The following is a 19,578-nucleotide window of genomic DNA, read 5'->3' as shown; positions in this document are numbered from 1 at the left end:
TGAGTCAACTTAAGATATAAGTAACTTGCAAACAGCACCTAAAACTCTTGAAGAGTATTCTCCTTCAGGCATTTTTGAAGGAGGTAGTTTTGACACAGCACTACTCTACTTTTAGTCATTCTCTCACTTTACCAGGGAAGAAGGTTTTGCTCCTATTCTACTCCTAGCAAAATCATTTGTTATTGATCACTGTAGTTGTAAATTCTCAGTAAAATCAAAATAATTGAATAATAATTGAATAATTGGCCTTAGAAAGCTGGTGATGAATAGACAGATAAAAGCCACGTTAACGATTTTCTGTCAGTATTTTTAGAAAGTGAGGAATGACACCAAAATCCTCCCTCCAGTTTACTCAGTAAGTTAACACAGCAGCAGAATGGAGGGGCAAATGCAGAAAACTGTATGCATTGATCTTCTGAAAAATGCCTCTTGTAAGAAAGTTCCTGGCACATGGCAACATCAGATCTAGAATTTTGTTTGTCAGCTATCTTCACTGGGCCTGTGGATTCTATTAAGACTCTGGTAGACAAATAAGCACTGCTGCATTCCTCAGACTGTGTTTAGTTACAAGGGGTTAAAACTATTAACGTTATATCCAAACATTGCTGAAGCTTCAATAAACTGTTTGATAACATCCTTAATTCTTTTTCTGATGCATGAATATGTGCACAGAAATTTATTTTATCACATCCAATAGTTTTGAAAAGTGATCTATTTTTGGTTTGACTCGAATCAGTTCTTACTTTCCAGAGTATTAATCATTGTTCTACTATAATAGTCAAGGTTCTGCTGCCTTCTCTCAGAACAGAAGAAATGTAACATTGAAATATGACCCTTGGGCTTCTGTTCTTCCAATTCTTTATAATAAAGAAAGGCCAGGAATTTGCTATAGACTCTGTTGAGCTATAGGGTTTATCTCCCCAATGGGAAAGGTCCATACCTCATATGTGTCAACAAAAAGGAAGAAATATGAGAAAACTATTGGACAAATAAGAGCGACCTATAACTCATATCTGGCAGTGATGTATTGTATGGATTAATTGCTTGAAGAGCCAGATTTTCTTTTCACATTACAGTAAAAACAATCACAGTTGAACACAATAAATGGGGCGAATGTGCACATTTAATTGCCTTGACTCCTTAAAGCAACAAAGGCTTGGGTTTGATGAGACAAGATTCAAAACTAGAGATCCATGACAGAATTGGAGCCCAGTGCAAGCAAGATCCCAGTATATGAAAATCTGAGTGGAAGAGGACTAGATTTTTTTCTGAGCAGGCCCTCAGAACTGTATTTCTGTGCTAAACACTGAGCATTTTAAAATGTATTTAGAGTTTAGACCTGTAATTTGCATAGGTACCAACTCGGGCCCTTCTTCCTTCACAAAAACATTTAAGCAGCTGCTTAAACTCAAATTACTCACACATCTCTTTAAAATACTTCCCTGAATTCTGGCTTTGGTGCTATCCACGGCATAAATGAAGCAGCATGTTTCAAGAGAATTATGGCAATTAAACTGGAAGCTAAAGGCCTAAATTAACAAGCTATTGAACACAATGTGGTAAAACAAAATCAGGTGACACTTACCTTTTCAGCATATTCAGACACTATTTGCTTGATCTCATCTGACTGGAGTCCAACAATCTGGCCAACTGTGCTTGCTGTCAGTTTTCCCTGCAATTATGTCAAGAATATGGTTGGAGTTTTGGAGCTGCCTGTACTTTTTACATGACAATTTCCACAAGCTCTAATTTTAACAGAAATTTATTAAATTTTTACACTGGGTAAAAGTCTCTAATCAGAAGAAAAGTCAAGGAAACATTCCACCCCTCAAAGTCAACTCTGATGATGGAAATTTCTCATTTAAAACCTTTTAGCAAATTTGAATTCAGATTTCAGAAACTTAATTTTGATTCTAATCTCTATATTGAATTCTACATTTGCAGTAATAAAACTCTAAGAATGCAGGCACGTGCAAGAATGCACCTTTCAAACTGCATGCTTGTATAAAAACAGTTTTCAAACAGAGCTGAATTCTACAATGGATTTCAGTAGAAAGCATGTCAATCAACTTGGAGAGCAGACTAATTACTGCCTTTGCTTTTGTGACTTCAGCATAAACAGAAACAACTTTTAACAACTGAATTTCTTCCTATTCCTCTCACCCAGAAATCAAAATATAAGGATTGACTACAAGTTCCATTATATCATTAAACACAACCAATTAAGAAAACAAGATACATACCCAGTATTACATATCCAGTATTTTCAGTATCTTAGACCAACATTGTTGTTTCTAACTATTTATCGGTACATTGAAAAGCACCTTGAAAGGCACAGAATTTTCCTCCACTCTCCCCAGCAAAACAATTCCTCCTCTGGATAACGTCACAAGATGAATAAAGTAAGATCATACTGCCTCTTGGGCAGCTGCACAGTGATGTCTTTCCTCTGAAATTCTCCTTATAGAAACCATTTGGAAGAGGCACTAATTTATATTGTTGTTACCATTTCGAGGCAACTGATGAACGCATCAGCCTCCTAAAAATTACTGTCTTTCTAATTCAACCATCTTTTATTGCACTCTCCCTATGAAAGTTCAAATGCAGTCATTCCAAGACTTCATACCTGAATCAGTAATCTGATTTTAGGAATAACTGCCACAATCAACCATAATTTAAACAAAGCTGTATCAGTTTTAAATGGTACTCACCTCTTCTGTTGCCATTGCAGCCATTCCAGTCATCAGAGTTTTAATGCGAAGCTAGAGCAAAATAGGAAGATTTATACATAACAATTTAACTTCTATTATTTAGCTTTTTTCTGCCAGGGACACATCTATACAATTAGTATCATACAACGTGTATTTTAATGCATGTAATGGGGCACTAAATCTATGAAAGTTAAAGAAGAGCTGGCTAAAGTTACCAAATTTAAGAAAATTCCTTATAGCAGTACACATTCCCTCAGATTATTCAGCTCCACTGTCAACCAAAACCCAAGCTTTTAAAAATGCTCCAATTCCAAAACAAAAATTGAGTTTTGGAGTATTAAACACCTACAAACACTGCTGTGCATCAGGTTTCATATTCTCCTCTGGGAAGCAAATGCCACTTCAACTAACCATGGAAATTTTCCTTCTTCCAGAGAACAACTGGGCAGTGATAACTGCTGCCCTCCCCCCAAGTTAGTAACAGCCATGCCTACTATGTCTGTGGCACACCTCTTCAGCTGCCTGAAGGTCATCTTCATCACAAGGCTCAGCTTTTCCTGCTGCTGCAAGCCCTGCAGGCAGCACCGCTTTTTTATCTTCAGCCTTTTAAAGAAAAAAATAAGACACTATTATATCTAGTTCCTGTTTTCTAAAGTGTTAAATAAGACGTCAAGGAGAAAACTGGAATGTAGCTGTTCTGTTTTCATGAATACATTTCAGCTACACTCCAAATCACGTCAGCTGAAACGTAAGGCTCCCTGATTTCTCACAAGTATTCCAGCTGTGTTTCTGGCTTCCTAGGGACACATTTGGTGCAAAGATTCCTTATCCCACAGCCTTCTGAGAGCTACCAACCTCAGAAGAAAACCAGCTATCCCAAAACATGATGTCTGCTACATAGCAGAAGGCTGAATTTTTTTTTTTACATAAATAATTTTTATAACTTAATACTGGTATAATAAACACACGGCATAAGAAGTGTAAAACCGCCTAGTTTAGTTAGAAGAACTCGTACCACAAAATTAGTGACAGCTGGTGACAGATAGACTTGATATCTAGGTCACTATTGCACCACTAACACGACTATTTCATTGTCCACTTCTGCCTTACTGGAGACTCCCACAACAATCATGATGACCACCTAATATACACTATCCCAAAGTCAACAATATTTTTGAAGAAAGAAAATTAACTCAATAAACATGACTGCAGCCTGGCAGCTACTCCAAGGGGAAAACAGCCATGCCTAGATTGGGAAACAGTTCTATTTATAAAATTTAAATGTGAAATTTGTATGTGGAATACTGAGATGATGAAGGGCAATCTTAATATAGTCAATGTATTGCTGAGTCCATGACATGCTTAATGCATTATTTTCATTATTTCTGTCTCTGATAAAAGCTTGTAGTCAAATTAATAGTAAATAGTAACACTGCACATACTCTGACAAGGACATTTTAAGATTTCATAATCATCAAAAGCAAGGATGCTACTTTTCAAGAAGCCCAATGATTTATTTATGACATGGTATCATGTTTCTCTACCACATTTGATAACCTGTTTTGTAATAAATGTCTACAATATTTCTTACCAAGCTGAATGAGTCTTTAAAAAGAAAAAGAAAAAGCCATTATGGAACACTCAGTCAAAAGATGCTTACTAAGCAGATAGGATATGTCATTACCTCACAGTAAGAACAGAACTAAAACAAACACAACACCCAACCCCTCTTTCTTTAAACATGTAATACAGATTTTAAGTTCCAGTTAGCAGTTTTTTTAGCGAGGGTAATAATGGAAGTTACAGCTGTTTATGCTACTGTTTTCTTCTAAGATCTAAGAGTTACCAACACTCCAACAATGCAATTCTTGCCACTATTTGAGTATTTTAAATTAGTATTTTTTTTACCTGTTCTGTTTTTCCTGCTTGTCTGCTAAATCCATATCTCCTAAAAGAACAATAGGAAACATGAAGGAAATAGATTGTTGTTTACAACTTTCACAAATACATTTCTATCAGTTTTCAACATAAGATATGCACCAACAGCCAGATTCAGGTTAGTTTTAGGAATGTTTCAAGGTAACTAAATAAGCAAGTACTGGAGCATATTTACAGAATGATTTCAACTCCATCTACTCTTTCCATCACGATTTGCAAATCTTGACTATTCATAAAATGCTGTCATGTAAAGCTCATGAAAGGAGAAAGCAATGCCCTCTTTCCATTTGGAAGTTAATCCTGAGCTATTACACTATAGTCCATGTTACTGTTAAAAGGAAGGCACTCAAAATAGTGAGAACAAAAAATACAAACATCTATGGCTTTGGGGGGAGAAGAAGCCACAGAAGATACAAAATGTAATTCAAATGTCATTTGCACTCGTTAAGTATGAAGAGCTCAGACAGCAGACAAGCTGTTCTTATCACTAAACTGTGAAAAGAAAAACTGGAAATAGAAACCTCAAATAGAAGCTCTGTAACTTCATTTTTATGTGTTTGGAGAGCTCTCAGTAAACCAGAGGGGCTTTCAAAGATAATGGAAAAGTGAAAACCTTGGTAACTTGGACTTTATATGGGAGTTTGCAGAAAGTAAAAAGACCAAACAATGACTCAGCCTCTTGATGTAACAGCCATATTAGAACTACAAAAAGAGGCAACAGCAACTTCAGCTCCTTTTCCCCTCACTTTCTGAGGATTGCTTGCAAAAAGACAATATTGATTGACAGTACCTAGAAGGATCATGAATTTAAGCCACTTCTATAACACAAAGAACAACCATGTTAAAAAAACACACCCTACTAAAAGCATAAAGTCTGAACTTGGGCTCCCATTGTACAAAAATAGGTTCACACGTGTAAGGACTGTCCAGTCCCCAGAGAACTTACAGGATAAGTAAACAAAATATGAAACCAAACAGGAGTACATTTCACATAGTTCATTTCTGAAGTAGTATGAAAAAACCCATCACAATCTGAATTTTATATGTAATGCTTATAATACACACAACACAAACCCCAAGGAGAATTAAATGAAGCCTTTCACCTGCCGTATTCCAGAAGTGTAGCATGAACCTTCGATTCCTCATCCAGCAGCTCCTCAGCTCCCTTCTGACGTTTGTATTTTCTCTGAGGTTTGTAAACCTCCTGTAAGACAGTGAATGGATTCAGAGCTCGTAAAAGGCTTTTCTAAAATAAATGATGAATTGTTATCTCAAGTGATACACACATTGTTTACTTTCCAACTCAATATACTTACCCAAATAAACATCCCTCACTTTGTCTTTTTGGAATTACATTATAAAATCTTACTGAATTCATTTCTAAACAAATTGCTATACGAATAAAACCTTTCCAGGTTAAAAACAAAAAAATAAGTGGATATTTAACAAGAACACAATTTCTCAACCATCTCTTCTGTCATGTTTGAAAGAAGAGTCAAAAATAATACACTCAACATCTATTATTTGGCTAATGTCAGTGTCTAGTAATGTTACCTCCTTTGTGAGTTAATTCTATTTGCAAACTCTGATTAGATAAATAAATGAAATTATTTTTTACTCAATAATCACAGGTTACAACAGAATTAAAGCAGATTTTATTGGAACAAAAATACCTGAAGGAGTTTGTTAGCAAAATGATTCAATCTAATGCTATCCCAATGTGATCCAATAGCTGGACAACAGCCCATCAAATAAAACAAGGATTCACAAGTATTATTTTGTTCTCATAGAGTTGCTTTCAATTTAAAAACGAAAGGAAGAACATTTTTTGTTTGTTCTGACTTTCTATACAAGACAAACTATTATTTTCAACAAGCAGTTGCTGCACTATAACATTGAAACAGATTGAAAGCTATTTCAGCAAAGACAGGTAATCCCAAAGTGGAGATTTCAAACAAGTGAAAATTGACACTATTCCTTGGCAAGTTTCTACTGAATTTGTCTGTTACCCTTTGCAATTTTTACTTCATTTCTAATCTTAATTTCTGTCATCTTTGCTTCCAGCTATTCAATCTTGCTAAATTTTTGACTGTCACATGAAAAAGCTTTTTAGGACCAAGGATCTCCTGCAAAATGTACTTTCATACCTACAGAGAGGCAATGTAAGAAAAATAATTATAGCTTTCATGATGGCACTGTATTTTATACCTTTGCTATATAAAGTGTAGGCATCATATCATAAACATTAGTCTTGGCATCAGGTAATTGAGTAGTTGAATAAAACCACTGCAAGATAACCTCAATTGACTAGACAGTCACCTTTCAGCAGCAGCAGTTACTATTCCAATAACCATTACTGATATTTAATATTCCCTTTTCCAACCTTTAGGCCTGATCATGACCATAAATCTCGGCGTACTGACCCCTTGAGAAAAGAAGGGTAGGTCCTCAGACCAGAGTTGTAGTAATGAATTCAGACAACAAACTATTCTTTCACACTTGCTGATCCTCTTTTAGGAGAGTGAATTTCTCTTCCAGTTCCAATGCATAATGATTTAAAGGTGACCTACAAAAGTACCTTCATCTAACAGCCACCTTCTCCTTCCAGTTCCTATGGATAGATAGAAAAGCTTCTGCACATTCTCCCTTGCAGATTCATTCTGTGTTCTTCTGGGCTGTACTTATGCTTTGATGCCTTAAGAGATCTCACAAACTAATCTTTTAAGAAGATCAGGTGCCAGCTGAAGAAGACATGATCCTGACAGAGCTCATATACTTAAGGAAGAGGTGTTTGTCTAATGATACCCTGAACAAATGGCAAAAACTTTATGTACCATGAAGGTGCACCTAAAAACAAGATAACTGAGCCAGAGGAGAAGATAGAATACAAATAATGGAACATAGAAATTAAGCCTTGAAACCACTTCTGTTTCTCAGCAACCACAGGGAACCCTTCATCACTGTTAATCAAATACCTTCTGTATATTTTTGAATGACACTGAAAATTCTAGGTACTGCTGTTCCATAAGAGCATTGTGATTACTTTGTTTCTGTCTCTTCTGTGACAAGGTCGATATCAGCCACTTGGATACAGACTCTTTAGTGCTATATAAAGACAGTGCAGGTAAAAAATGGACACACTTGAAAAACTAGGACAATTATTCTGAAAATTGAAAATAAACAGAAGCCAAATGAATTTCAAGTGCTACTTGATAGAACTCACATTTGAAATTTGCTTTATCCCACAGGTTTGCATTCCTTCTCAATTTAAAAGGTTATACAGGTGCATAAACAATGCAATGATACCTATGTACAAGGGGAGCTAACTTGTAAAACAGAAAACATCTTAGTGGAAAGACAAAGTGGAGTAAAAGACTCATTGTAAGTCTGATAATTACTAAAAAAAATACAATCAAACCATGGGGAATAATACTTAAGAGACTGTAACTGAAGTTTTCAAAGCAAGGGCAATTATTCAAACAGATTGACAAGGGATTTGCACGGGTCATCACCCAGAGACTTTCACAGCAACCTTATTCTACAAACACAGACTGTAACTCAACCACATCCATGAGGCTCAGCAGCACTCAGGTCACTAGTATAGGAAAACAACTATCTCCAAAATGTGACAAAAAAGTCAGATGACTTGTTTGGTCCATCACACAACCTCTCACACAGCTCATTACGCCGGCAGTGGACACCTCCACCTGTGCATGAAGAGTTCAGATGCCTGGTAGAGCTACCTGAAATATCACTGGTTTTCTCTGCAGAGTAGGGTTTCACCATCTATTGAAGATCCCTGGAAATGTCCTAATCAAATCAAACCCAGATTTTTCATCCTTTCTCAAATGCTGGACTGGAATTTATCAAGATGGTCCAAATCAAACAGTAGCAAACTGTGGGGAGTCAGGAACGGTGAACTGATGGTCCCAAGCAAACAGGGAAACTGGACAAGGACAGAAACTCCAGGGGTAGAAACTTCAGTTGCTAGCTAAGCAGCTGAATTTAGGTATGAGAGTGAGAGCGCCTAGATATGTTACATGTCATTGTAGTATTCATGAACAAGCTTTCAAAAAACATAAACAAGCGGTGATACCACTTTTCCCAACCAACATCTGCCACTTGAAGAAAACATTTCTGAAGTAGAATGTGTACTTCTATGGCTAATTACAAGTAAAAAAGACAAGCATTGAAATGCAGACATTTAAATTGAAGAGGTCATCACTATATTAATTAATTTCAAGATAAATAGTCCAACTGCTGATAGCTTCAAACAAACAGTCTACTGAGAGTTTAATAGCCTGTAAGCTACTTGGTGAGTTTAGTTTGATAGTGAGGAATTCCACACTCTCTGTGCAGGCAGTTGATATGATTTCTCTACTCATATAGTGCACACCTAAAAGGTTTTCAATCTGATATACTGGCATTTGAGACCTGTTCTAAGAATGAACCTCAACATGTAACTTAATTGGTATCTTCTCGTGAGAAAAGCCAGGACTGGCTGCATTAAACAGAATTAACTACCACCATTTCATTACTAAAGCCACTTGTTTCTTGATCATGAAAAAGGAAAAATCTAACATACTTACAAAGATATCAGTAACCGTTTTGATCGCTTTCTCTTTCCTTTGCATAAATTCATCGTCCTGAAAGACATTAATGGAGGTAATGAAAAAGACCAGGAATGGAGATTAAATCTCAACCATTCTAATGATTCTGTGAAACCAAGTTGTCAAATAGTTTCTGAGTTGTCCAGTTATTTGGTGAAACATTAGTGATTTCTTGTAACACAGAAATGTAGTTGCTTCTGTCATCAGATGCTGGGTAGGTCTTTAAAACTGTACCCAGATTGGCAGTCCTGCTCTCTGCTTATACAGGACCTGACACAAATGCAATTCCAGCACACTACTGGGATCTTCAATCTTTACTACACTATAAAAAATGAAGCAGTGATAGGCTTTATGTGGAAAAAAGTATTCTCTACTGTTATTTTAGTTTCTAAGCATTAAAAATAATTAAAAAAACAACCGAAAAGCTAACCAAAAAAGAAAAGCACAAACCCCAAAACAAAATCCAAACCATTCTAAGTTAATAAAATCTGTCTATCCCAATAGCAGGGCCATCTACCTTTAATACTGTTACTAAGTTACAAGACAAACTTGGGTTCTAGGTGTTAAATTTGGAATTAATAGAACTGAGTTCTGCACTACAGGCAAATATCCAAGCTCATTCCACCCCTCCTCCTATACAAAGGAAACAAAACAAAATGATAGCAAAAGCAACTCTGGTGTATTGTGCTGATTTCAGAGCTGTGAAGCTGGTACTGCACCTGAGCATTTGACACATCATAACAGAAACAGGAACTGGCTTCATCGTACCTCTGGCAGTCTGTGAGTTTTTTGAAACTGTGATATAGAGTAAGAACGGACATAGTCTCCCATTTCTTCCCTTGTTTCTATTGCACGTTTCACCAGCCACTGAAAAAAAAAATAAATTATCAGTTGAAAGAAGAGTAACAGCAGCAAACAACAAACTGCTGCATAATTATTTTTAATACATGATAAAAGCTAAAAGCACATTTTAAGCCCAGAAACAAGAACATTTATTATTTATTTGTAAACATGGTAACCCAGGGACCTAATCCTAACAAAGTGATTCAGCATAAACTATTTCATAAACTTCAAATTTCTTCTTCTTCTGTGCATATGATTCTTTTATGAAATTTTCCTACTATAGATCTCTGTTATAAAAAACTACAGCTCCACTGTGAAAAGATGTATCTTCAAGCCTATGAAGTGCTCATGAAAAACCACATGCCTGTGTAAGAAAAAAAGACTTCTGACATTTATAAGACCACACAAAAAGCCACAAAATATTGAAGTACATTTTAAACAATGTCAGAGAAGATAAATCCTGCTGGCTGTTGACAGCCCGTGCAGGAGGTCACATAAGAGATGAGATCAATCTTGGGATCTAAGTTTGAACCAGCAACTGTTTCCTGTGCTATAACCATGAACCCCTGGAAAGCAAGGGGAAGATGATGACAACGAGAGATGAAAATGCAATCTATTAATTACAAAGTACATCTCAACACAAGTTTGTGTACATACTTTTGTCTGTGAACATAAGCACAATTTACTAGGAAGAACAGCGACATTTCTGCCCACTGGAATATTTGTGATGGGAATTCTTTTAAATTATTTTTTTAAAGTTCTGCTACAGTCTGTGGCAGTGAGCCAACCCAACCTAATTTCTTCCTGTTGGGAAGGATTCATCTAAATTTTTCCTGTCAAGACCACCGGACTAGTTTACATGGTGCAAGAGGTATTGGGACACAATGCCAGGCACTGAGATTAGTTGGGCACTGAGATTTACAGATAGCAAGTGGAATCCTGAATTTAACAGGGCACTGAATAAAGTGTCATTATCAAATACATAATTCCTACATGGTGTAGTCAGCATTTTATAGCTCTTGCATGGTCTTTTTCAGAACAGAGTATGCTGGTGGCATCAGCAAGTTTTCTAGAAAGCCTGTCTTGGCTGGGATGAAATGAGGAACCCACAGTGTGTGGAGCAGGCAGAGTTTCACAGGAACCTGACAGAAAGCCACAATTTCTAAAAAAAGATCCTCTACAGACAAAAAACTAAGTCAATCAAGAAAGACTTCTTCAAGTATGGGTCAGCTATACCACCTACTGGTCAGCTACTGAGAACCACTGCTCTCAGAGAAACCCAGAAGGAGATTTCCTCCCTGCTCAGAATTAATGTTTCTCCTTTCCTGAGGTAATATCTCAAACCAGGATTTTGGATAAAGCAAGTCAGAGAAAAGAATACCTTGTGCTATAGTTCTTACAGCAGGAGTAATATTTTTCCTGTGAAAGAAGCCTAGTATTTAATAAACATAACCATTCCTTGTGATCAAGCGACCAGGGAAAGAAATTCACCTGGATTGGATTTATTTTTTTTTTTTTGTGTCGGAAACAAGAATTCAGAAGTAAAAAGTCTTATTAACAAAATACAAACTTTCCACCTTAGGCAGCACCAGAACAGCTTGAAAGCTGTGTAACAGTAGCACACACCATGGAATGTTTTGTGGGGAGTGCAGTTAAGTGTGGTTTCGCTCAGGAGACTCCTACTAGAAGATAAGACAAAGCATCACTTCTTACAAACTGGAACTTAGATTCCATTCTTGCTAAATTCCTTCACAGGCAGGAGGTAGTGAGATATTTAATGAAAAAAAGCTTGCTTAACAGTCTTCGTTTTCCCTACGTATCAAAGATATGTTCCTGTGTGCACATGAAAGGAAAATCAAAAACTGATAACAACATGCCAAGGATTCTCAAAATACCACAGGTAGCTGTGTAACACTAACATCAAGTGTTAGCTTAAACCTTAATAAACTTGAGAACTATGCATATGCACAAGCTTAGCTAGTGGTGCTTGTCAGAGCAATGTATTTTTCCACCTATACAGTTTTTAAGTGATAAGAATTAAGGATGTATTATGCTTAAAGAAACAATCCCAACTGCCTTTAACCTTATTCACATTTGATTCAGTGACTATCTTCGTAACTTACAGTCTGTGCTTAAGCTTATGGAATAAGCAGCTATTCCACAAAAGGCAGAATCTGACTCCATTTCAAAGGATTTAGAGAATTTGATTTGCCGCCTTCTTAAATATGGAGCAAATGATACTTAAGGATTCTATCATCCATAATGTCACTCCATTCTTTAAAAACATTAAATTACTTCTCTGTGACTATTCATTTCAAAGTTAAATAAAGAGCCAAACAATAATACAAAGCTTTGTTGAATTTTTTATGCAAGTTTTATGGCCTTTTTCAGCAAACTATCAATACACCATAAAATTATTATTACCTGTATAACAGGAAATATATGAATGAAATCCAGTCCCTGGATCTGATGTGGCTCCAAACGATGAGGACACTTCATTTTTGGTAATACTGACACAATTTTTTCAGTTAAGGCACTATTATAAAACAACAAAAACACAGATGTCTTTTTCTTTTGTAAATTACAAATTATTTTTGCAAACACAGTTAAGTCCCCTCTAGTTGCTTCCACTGTACGCAGTTTTTCTATTTATAGTATTACACACAAACCTTCTAAATCTGCATGTCTGGTCAGATGAAATACCCAGGTAAGATACATCTACAAACACCTTTGCATATTCTAGTATATGCCCACACTAGCTTTAAGAACAGTTATAATAAGAGATATGCACTTAAAAAGTACAGAATCAAATGTAAGGACTTAAAATTTGTTTGGCAGAACTCCCAAAACATACCTTGATGCTAGTCCTGAAACTTGATGGTTTTAAATATATATTGCACTTAAAAGCTAAGTACACAGTATACTTCACATAGTTTTCAAGTGAGTAAAACTGAATTTGCTGGCAACTGTCTCATTCTAGAGCTCAGGCAGGATCTGGTAAAGTGAAAGGATTACCCTACCACAAGGGATTCATCTACAGAAACTTCATCCTGTTTCCACTAAATTCCTTATTTTAGGGCAAGGAATTTTTTTGCTGTAAGTGATGCCAAGTACATTTTTAAAGTAGGTGTCAGCACCGAGGATGAAAAATTTACTAGGAAAACCAAAGCTATTTCTCCATGAAGGAGAAAAAGTAACTGGTCCAGTACTGACCTCAGTGGTATTTAGTACTGCCCAAATGGACAACTGATATTGTTGGACAACTCATAGCAAGAGCTATGAGACCAAAGCCTGGGAAAAGAGCCTGAAATGTTATACCTATTAAAGGGAAGTGGAGCACAATCAAAGCAAATGCAATTAAAACAAAAGTTTTATCCAACAGATGCAAGATCCTCTCCTAATGTATGCCCATGTTTATTTCAACCCAGCAATTAAATAACAGGACACCATCACAATGTCTTTGGAATAATACTGAGAAAACACAATTAATTTTTCGTTATCTTGAGAACACCACAGAAGCCCTGAGCCACCACCAATGTAAACATTACATGGACATCAAAACAGCCAATGCTTGTGTGATTCTGAACACTTCAGATTTACAAATAAATCATTGTTGCTGTTTTGGGAAAGGAGCCTGGTTTTTGTTTTGCCAGTTTTGCATCCAGTCAGCTGGAAAAATAACAGAACATTTTCAGGACACCTTAACTATTTCCTATCCTGCTGTTCTTAAGGATAACAACGATGGCAATTATAAAAACCTGGCGATTATAAAAATTATCACCACCATCTTCATTCCTAGCTTCTACTAAATTCCTTGCACTTGGCAATGCTTTATGTAGTTAGTAATCTATGAAAATTTGAATGTCCCCAAGGGCAATGGCAATACCCACAAATCTTTACTTTTAAAAGTGTTACAGCCTTGCCAATGCTCAACGACTTTCAAGAAAACAGCACAGAGAGATGTTCTGTTCAACTACATTGAGCAAACAAGACTCTTCATGTCACTGTAACTTGTCAGGCTATTCTTATTTTCTGCAAATTTTAATTATTGCTCTTTTATCACAGATATGCATGTGTTTGGAATGTGTTCCCTTTCTCAGCATAAAAAAAGTTTATAACCTCCCTAATACAGGAATTAGCTGGCTTATGAGCAAATTCCATGCATAAGAAATTAATCAAAACAGAGTTGTTTCATTGGGTCAGTCTGAGAAAGGAAATCTCCCACCCAGCATGGGGCAGGTAACTATTTTGGCAACAATGACATGCTTTAAATTCTGTTTGCTGATGCCTACAATTCCAACCCAGAACCATAAAGGAGAGTCAGAGGTTATTTACACAGCAGAATTGCAGACAGAGGGTACTCAGGAAAGGTCTTCTAATGTTGCACTCCAGTTTCCAGCAGCGTGGTCTCCCTCTGCCCTTTGTTTTGGCCTCTGCATCATCCCCTTGTGCCAGCACAAGCATCTGTGCAGCTGTGCAGAGAACTGGATCCAGGAACTCATTCATGTTAAAACTATTTTCTTTTCCTTTTTTTTTTTTTTAATAGGGTTTAATCAGGATCAGTTCCCAATCCAGTTCGGTGAGGAGCCACACATATCCCTACTAAGCAGTGAAAGCATTTAAGAGCATGGCAGCCCAGAGGGAATAGCACTGCCTTTTTTGAAATAAACTTCTTTCTGGTTTTAGAGTTTGTGGAACTACAGTCTGAGAAACATAGAAACTTGTGCAATGTTTTGCAAACAGGGAGTCTTGAAAAGCAGGAAAGTTGGACTAAAAAACTTTCTTAGAAACAGGCAAATAGCAGGTAACTTCCCCTTCCCCACCTGCTTCCTCTTTTTTAAGAAGAGTTAAAATACCCCACTTGCCATTTAACCAACTTACATTTTTTGACCAATAGTAGAGTTTTCCTGAAATAATAAATCAACATCGATATCGAAGTTGCAAGTAGTGATACACCACGTCATGCCACCTACCACCTATCAAAGGAACAACAGCAGAGTTAGTTCCATTATAAACTGAAGAGGTAAAACCAAATACGTCTTACAGGTTGTAGTGTTCTCTCCATCCTCAGTATTCTCATAGAGAGACCAAAATAGATACCAGAACCATATCAACTTCTACATACAATACACATATACAAGAAAAAAACCAGCAGTTATTGATACTCTAAATTCCTCTCTTAGCTTCATTTAGCCCTAGATTTGAAACAGCTTTCAGAATAAAAAAAAAAAAAAGAAGGATAAAACAAAGTATGTTTAACACACAACAGTATGTTAAATGTCATGATCTCTAAAAAGTGACCAGATTAAAATTTTATCACGGATCATAATTTTTGCATTCATGTACTTACCTTTATACATACACATTTGCTAGTACTATTCCTTGCTTGCTAAGGCAAGTGTTAGACACAGTACCAGCAATGGAAATCCTCAGCTCTACAGAAATCTCTATTTCAGGCCCTAATCTGACATATACTTAGGCATATTTAAACTCCTGACCCATTTCATCAACTTTATATAAATATTTAAAGACAACCTTGCATAAACATAGGCAAGATAACCTAAATATATGCAAAGGCAAAGAACAGGAAAGGGATTAAAATATGGAGTAACTCACCAATATCACCCAGCAAATTGGGAACCTTGTTCTAGACAAGGTTTCTGACACATCACCCGTCCCACATTCCCCTGTGAAACAGTTAACCTCCAGAATCCCTTCTGCACTAGCACCTTGAGCATTTGCAATAGCAATGCTCCTTTTTGTGAGGTTGGGCATTGTCATAAAATGATACCTTTGCAATTGTTCTTAGCTAAGTATGAACCTGACTTCTACACACAAATGCAACAATGTTACATCCTAGGGCACTCTCTTTCAAACTACTCCATGCCTGTGTGCACAGACTCCTGAGCAGCTACACCTAGCAATAGCAAGGAGTTTGGAGAAACTAAAATTGCATTGTAAAGCGAGGCTGTGCTATGATCAAAGAGCAGAAAACAGAAGCGCCCATTTCAAGGCTTCTGTAGTTGTGTGTTTTCAAACCTTGGTTTAGGAATTTCTCACAGAGTCAGCACTGAAACAATTCAGAAATCTCTCTTCAACCTGAACTTTGCTCACTGTCAGTATCACACACTTCCTGTCTGGGACAATGAAAGGTTAACATATGTGACATTCTAAAGATATGTAAAAACAGCCCCAAAATAATCTCACATGGGTAACTGTTCCATTCTTACACAGATACTTCCTCATTTCTCATTAACGAATACTCGCTTTTAAAATTACCAGGCTTTCTACAAGTATCAAATCTCATTATTCTAACTGCAGTTGAGAGAAGGGGGGAAATTCCCTGGATACGACTCTCCCACAGGCTGTAACACCCACAAAAAAAGCAGACAGCAATTAGGTTGCATCCAATTGTCTCCCTTAAAACAGGCCTTGCTGCACGAAATCATCTTTCAAGACTGAGGAGGTCCTGTCTGCCTGAAACTAGGTCATTTGCAGAATTATTTACACTAGAAAGCCTCACAGGTTGCAAGTGTCCTTTATAAAGTCACCTAGCACTGCTAAACAAACTAGCAAAATACATGAACCTCATATACTTAAAAAAGGGGTTAAAAATATTGCACTGGTCTCACCTTGTCAAAGGGTGACAATCCCTTGATTCTTGCTCGAAAATACCCAGCAGCCACCAACAATTCCAAAATTTCAGTCAACTTGATGTTTTGTTCCTCATCTTCTCTCGTTTCAACCTGACAAACAAACAACACAACACTAATTGAGCATTTCTCATTCATTTGAAAATGAACATTTTCCAACCTTAACCTTAGCACAGACCACACATCAGGGAAAATCTTGACTACCATATGCAAGTTGGTTGTTAATATGAAAGACATTAAAGAAACAGGTACATTTCTACATGGATTTAACATCACATTTTTTTCACCCAGTTAAATACTTTAATCTGGTTTTCCTATTGAAACTCCTGGTCCACTGCTTGCCTCCAGCTAGACAGACCGCCCTATTGCCACAAGCCACTTAATTTATTCTCCATTTTGCACATTTACTTCAATTTCAGGCTTCATAAAATCACACACCTCAATTTAACCTCTACCCCAGCCAAAACCAGGACACGCTTCTATAATCCTTTTACAAAAACGGGAGGAGAAATCCACATGGAATTCCACTTTTTGGAGGGGTAATGCAATTTCAAAGCACAGCAGTGACAAAAGTAAAGTGTGACAGGCAAACCGGAGAGCTCCAGTGCTCCGAAGAGCGACCGCAGAGCACCAGCACAGCCACCACATCGCTTTTGTCCCCACCTTACAGGATGAAACCCCACAGCTCCAGGGATACACACGGTTCAGGAGAGACGCAGAGCTCCCACACACCTCAGCCCTAGGCCGGAGAGACGGGTCACAGGGCTGCAGGTCTGCCCCGAGGGGCTGCAGGGACCCACCTGCGCACCCTCCCCACCTCCAGTGTTTCGGACACCCTCCCGCTCTCCCCTCGCTCCCACGGGAGCCAGGCGATCCCGTCCGGCAGCGGGGACCCGGCAGGGCGGTGGAGCACCGAAGGTGACCCGCACAGCGTTGCCGGCAGCCCCGCAGGCCTCCCCGCGCCCCCCGCGCCCCCGGGCCGAGCCCGCGGCGCGGCAGCGACCGCCGGGCTCCCGGAAAGGCTCCGGGAAGGAGAAGGCGGCGAGCCCGGGGACGCCGGTGCCGCGGGGCCGGGGGGAGCAGCGGCCGCGCCTCGGGGGGACGGGGGGCTGGGAGCGAGCGCTGCGGTACCTCCTGCGGGGCCTGGCGCTCCTGCCCCCGCGGGACCCCCATCGCGCTCCGCCGGCCGCGCCGCTGTCACGTCCGCTCGCCGCCGCCGCCGCAGCGCCCCGGCGAAGGGGTGTTCCCGGCCGGCGGCTGCCGGGTTCCCCCGCCCCCGCGCAATGGTTCGCCCGCACCCTCCCTGCGTACAAGCGCATCCGGGCCGTGCCATTCGCGGCCGAAGGGGTGCGGGGGAAGGAGGGCGGTGGCTCATGTGACTGACGGGCTGCGCGGAGCGCAACGGCCGCGGCCCCGCCCGCCGGCAGGCTGCGCCCCTGGGGGCGCCCCCGGGTGCCCCCGTGCCCGCGGCTCTTCGGAGCGCGGCTCCGCCCTCAGGCGCCGGGTGGTTCCCTTCAGCTGTACTGCGCTTCGCACTGCGCTTTTTTCTTCATTTTTTTCCTTTTCCAAGGGGTTCTGAGGCCTCCCGCCGGCATGGAGGACAAGTTGCGGAGTGCTCTGTGACCGCGAGGTGCCTCACGGCCGCTGATGCCCCTCAGGGCGCTGACACTCCTCATTGCCAGCCGGATTCCTTTTGGTGACCTGATTGCTGAAGGGGATTTTAACTCTCTTTTTTTCTACCCTGCACACAGGTCACAGAATCACAGAATCAATTAGGTTGGAGAAGACCTCTGAGATCATCGAATTTGTCCTGTGACCAAACACCACCTTGTCAACTACACCATTGCACAAAGTGCCATGTAGATTCTTTCCATAAACACTTCCAGTGATGGTGATTCCACCACCTCCCTGGGCAGCCCATTCCAATGTCTAATCGCTTCTTCGGTGAAGAAATTTTTCCTAATGTCCAACCTCAACTTCCCCTGGCACAGCTTAAGTCTGTGTCCTCTCATCCCACTGCTGGTTGCCTGAGAGAAAAGCCTGACTCCCACCTGGCTACAACCTCCTTTCAGGGAGTTGTAGAGTGATAAGGTCATCCTTGAGTCTCCTTTTCCCCAGGCTAAATACCCCCAGCTCCCTCAGCTGTTCCTCGTAGGACTTGTGGCCAGTCCCATGCCAAGTAACCCTGGCACTGCCACGATGTGGTGCTGCCTCTGCCCCCCAGCAGTGGGCACATCATGTCTGAGTGTAGCCTGGTGGGAAGACAGGCACCTGGATGTACTGGAACCTGGCCTCACATCCCGGGTTTGGCAGCACTGGGCAGACCCTGAGGGATGGTGGGTGTGTGCTGAGGGCTGGATGCTGTGCCCATGCCCTGTCTGGGTGCCAACACATTTCAGACTCATGAATAAAATCACACTAATGCAGGAGGATTTAATGGGTGGTAACAGCTTGGTAGCAAACCATGGCATAGCGTGGGGGCAGGACAGCATTCTCGTTGGCAACGGCTTCAGAAGTAGGTGACAGTGGTCTCTTTTCAAGTCTACCGCAGGTGTTCTGTTTCCAGGCTCTTTGCCATACACAGAGCATTATAAAAAGTAAACCATGCACTAGACTGTGGCTAGAAGCATCTCAGGGAGGTCCAGGAACAGGAGAAGCCACACAAGAGTGGTGTTCCCATCCCTTGGAGGGTAGCAGAGTATATGTGAGTCAGTCCATACTGACTGCTGTCCTCACGGAGTGATCAAAAAGAATAATAACAATAAAAGCAAAAATATGCCAGACAAGATCAGACCATGTGCTGGTGTAACCACAGGCCATGTC

At 39.6% G+C, this 19,578-nt stretch overlaps 1 protein-coding gene across 1 annotated transcript in view; it reads right to left on the bottom strand.

Moving 5' to 3' along the window:
- CCDC93 (coiled-coil domain containing 93) overlaps nucleotides 1-18,027 on the bottom strand; it is a 39,617-nt gene extending 21,590 nt beyond the window's left edge. The window contains exons 1-11 of the mRNA XM_017820870.1: nucleotides 17,887-18,027; nucleotides 16,735-16,848; nucleotides 14,984-15,078; nucleotides 12,527-12,638; nucleotides 10,028-10,126; nucleotides 9,239-9,295; nucleotides 5,753-5,853; nucleotides 4,620-4,659; nucleotides 3,222-3,314; nucleotides 2,712-2,762; nucleotides 1,586-1,672 (exon numbers count right to left, since the gene is read on the bottom strand). Coding sequence (XP_017676359.1) covers nucleotides 1,586-1,672; nucleotides 2,712-2,762; nucleotides 3,222-3,314; nucleotides 4,620-4,659; nucleotides 5,753-5,853; nucleotides 9,239-9,295; nucleotides 10,028-10,126; nucleotides 12,527-12,638; nucleotides 14,984-15,078; nucleotides 16,735-16,848; nucleotides 17,887-17,928 — 891 coding nt within the window. The 5' untranslated portion in view covers nucleotides 17,929-18,027. The remainder of the gene's footprint in view (nucleotides 1-1,585; nucleotides 1,673-2,711; nucleotides 2,763-3,221; nucleotides 3,315-4,619; nucleotides 4,660-5,752; nucleotides 5,854-9,238; nucleotides 9,296-10,027; nucleotides 10,127-12,526; nucleotides 12,639-14,983; nucleotides 15,079-16,734; nucleotides 16,849-17,886) is intronic.
- Between the last annotated feature and the right edge of the window lie 1,551 nt (nucleotides 18,028-19,578).

The sequence above is a fragment of the Lepidothrix coronata genome, unplaced genomic scaffold (assembly GCF_001604755.1).
Source record: "Lepidothrix coronata isolate B3197 unplaced genomic scaffold, Lepidothrix_coronata-1.0 Scaffold86, whole genome shotgun sequence".
Taxonomy (NCBI): Eukaryota; Metazoa; Chordata; class Aves; order Passeriformes; family Pipridae; genus Lepidothrix; species Lepidothrix coronata.
The sequence above is the reverse complement of the archived record's forward strand: the minus strand, read 5'-3'. Positions and strand labels throughout refer to the sequence as shown.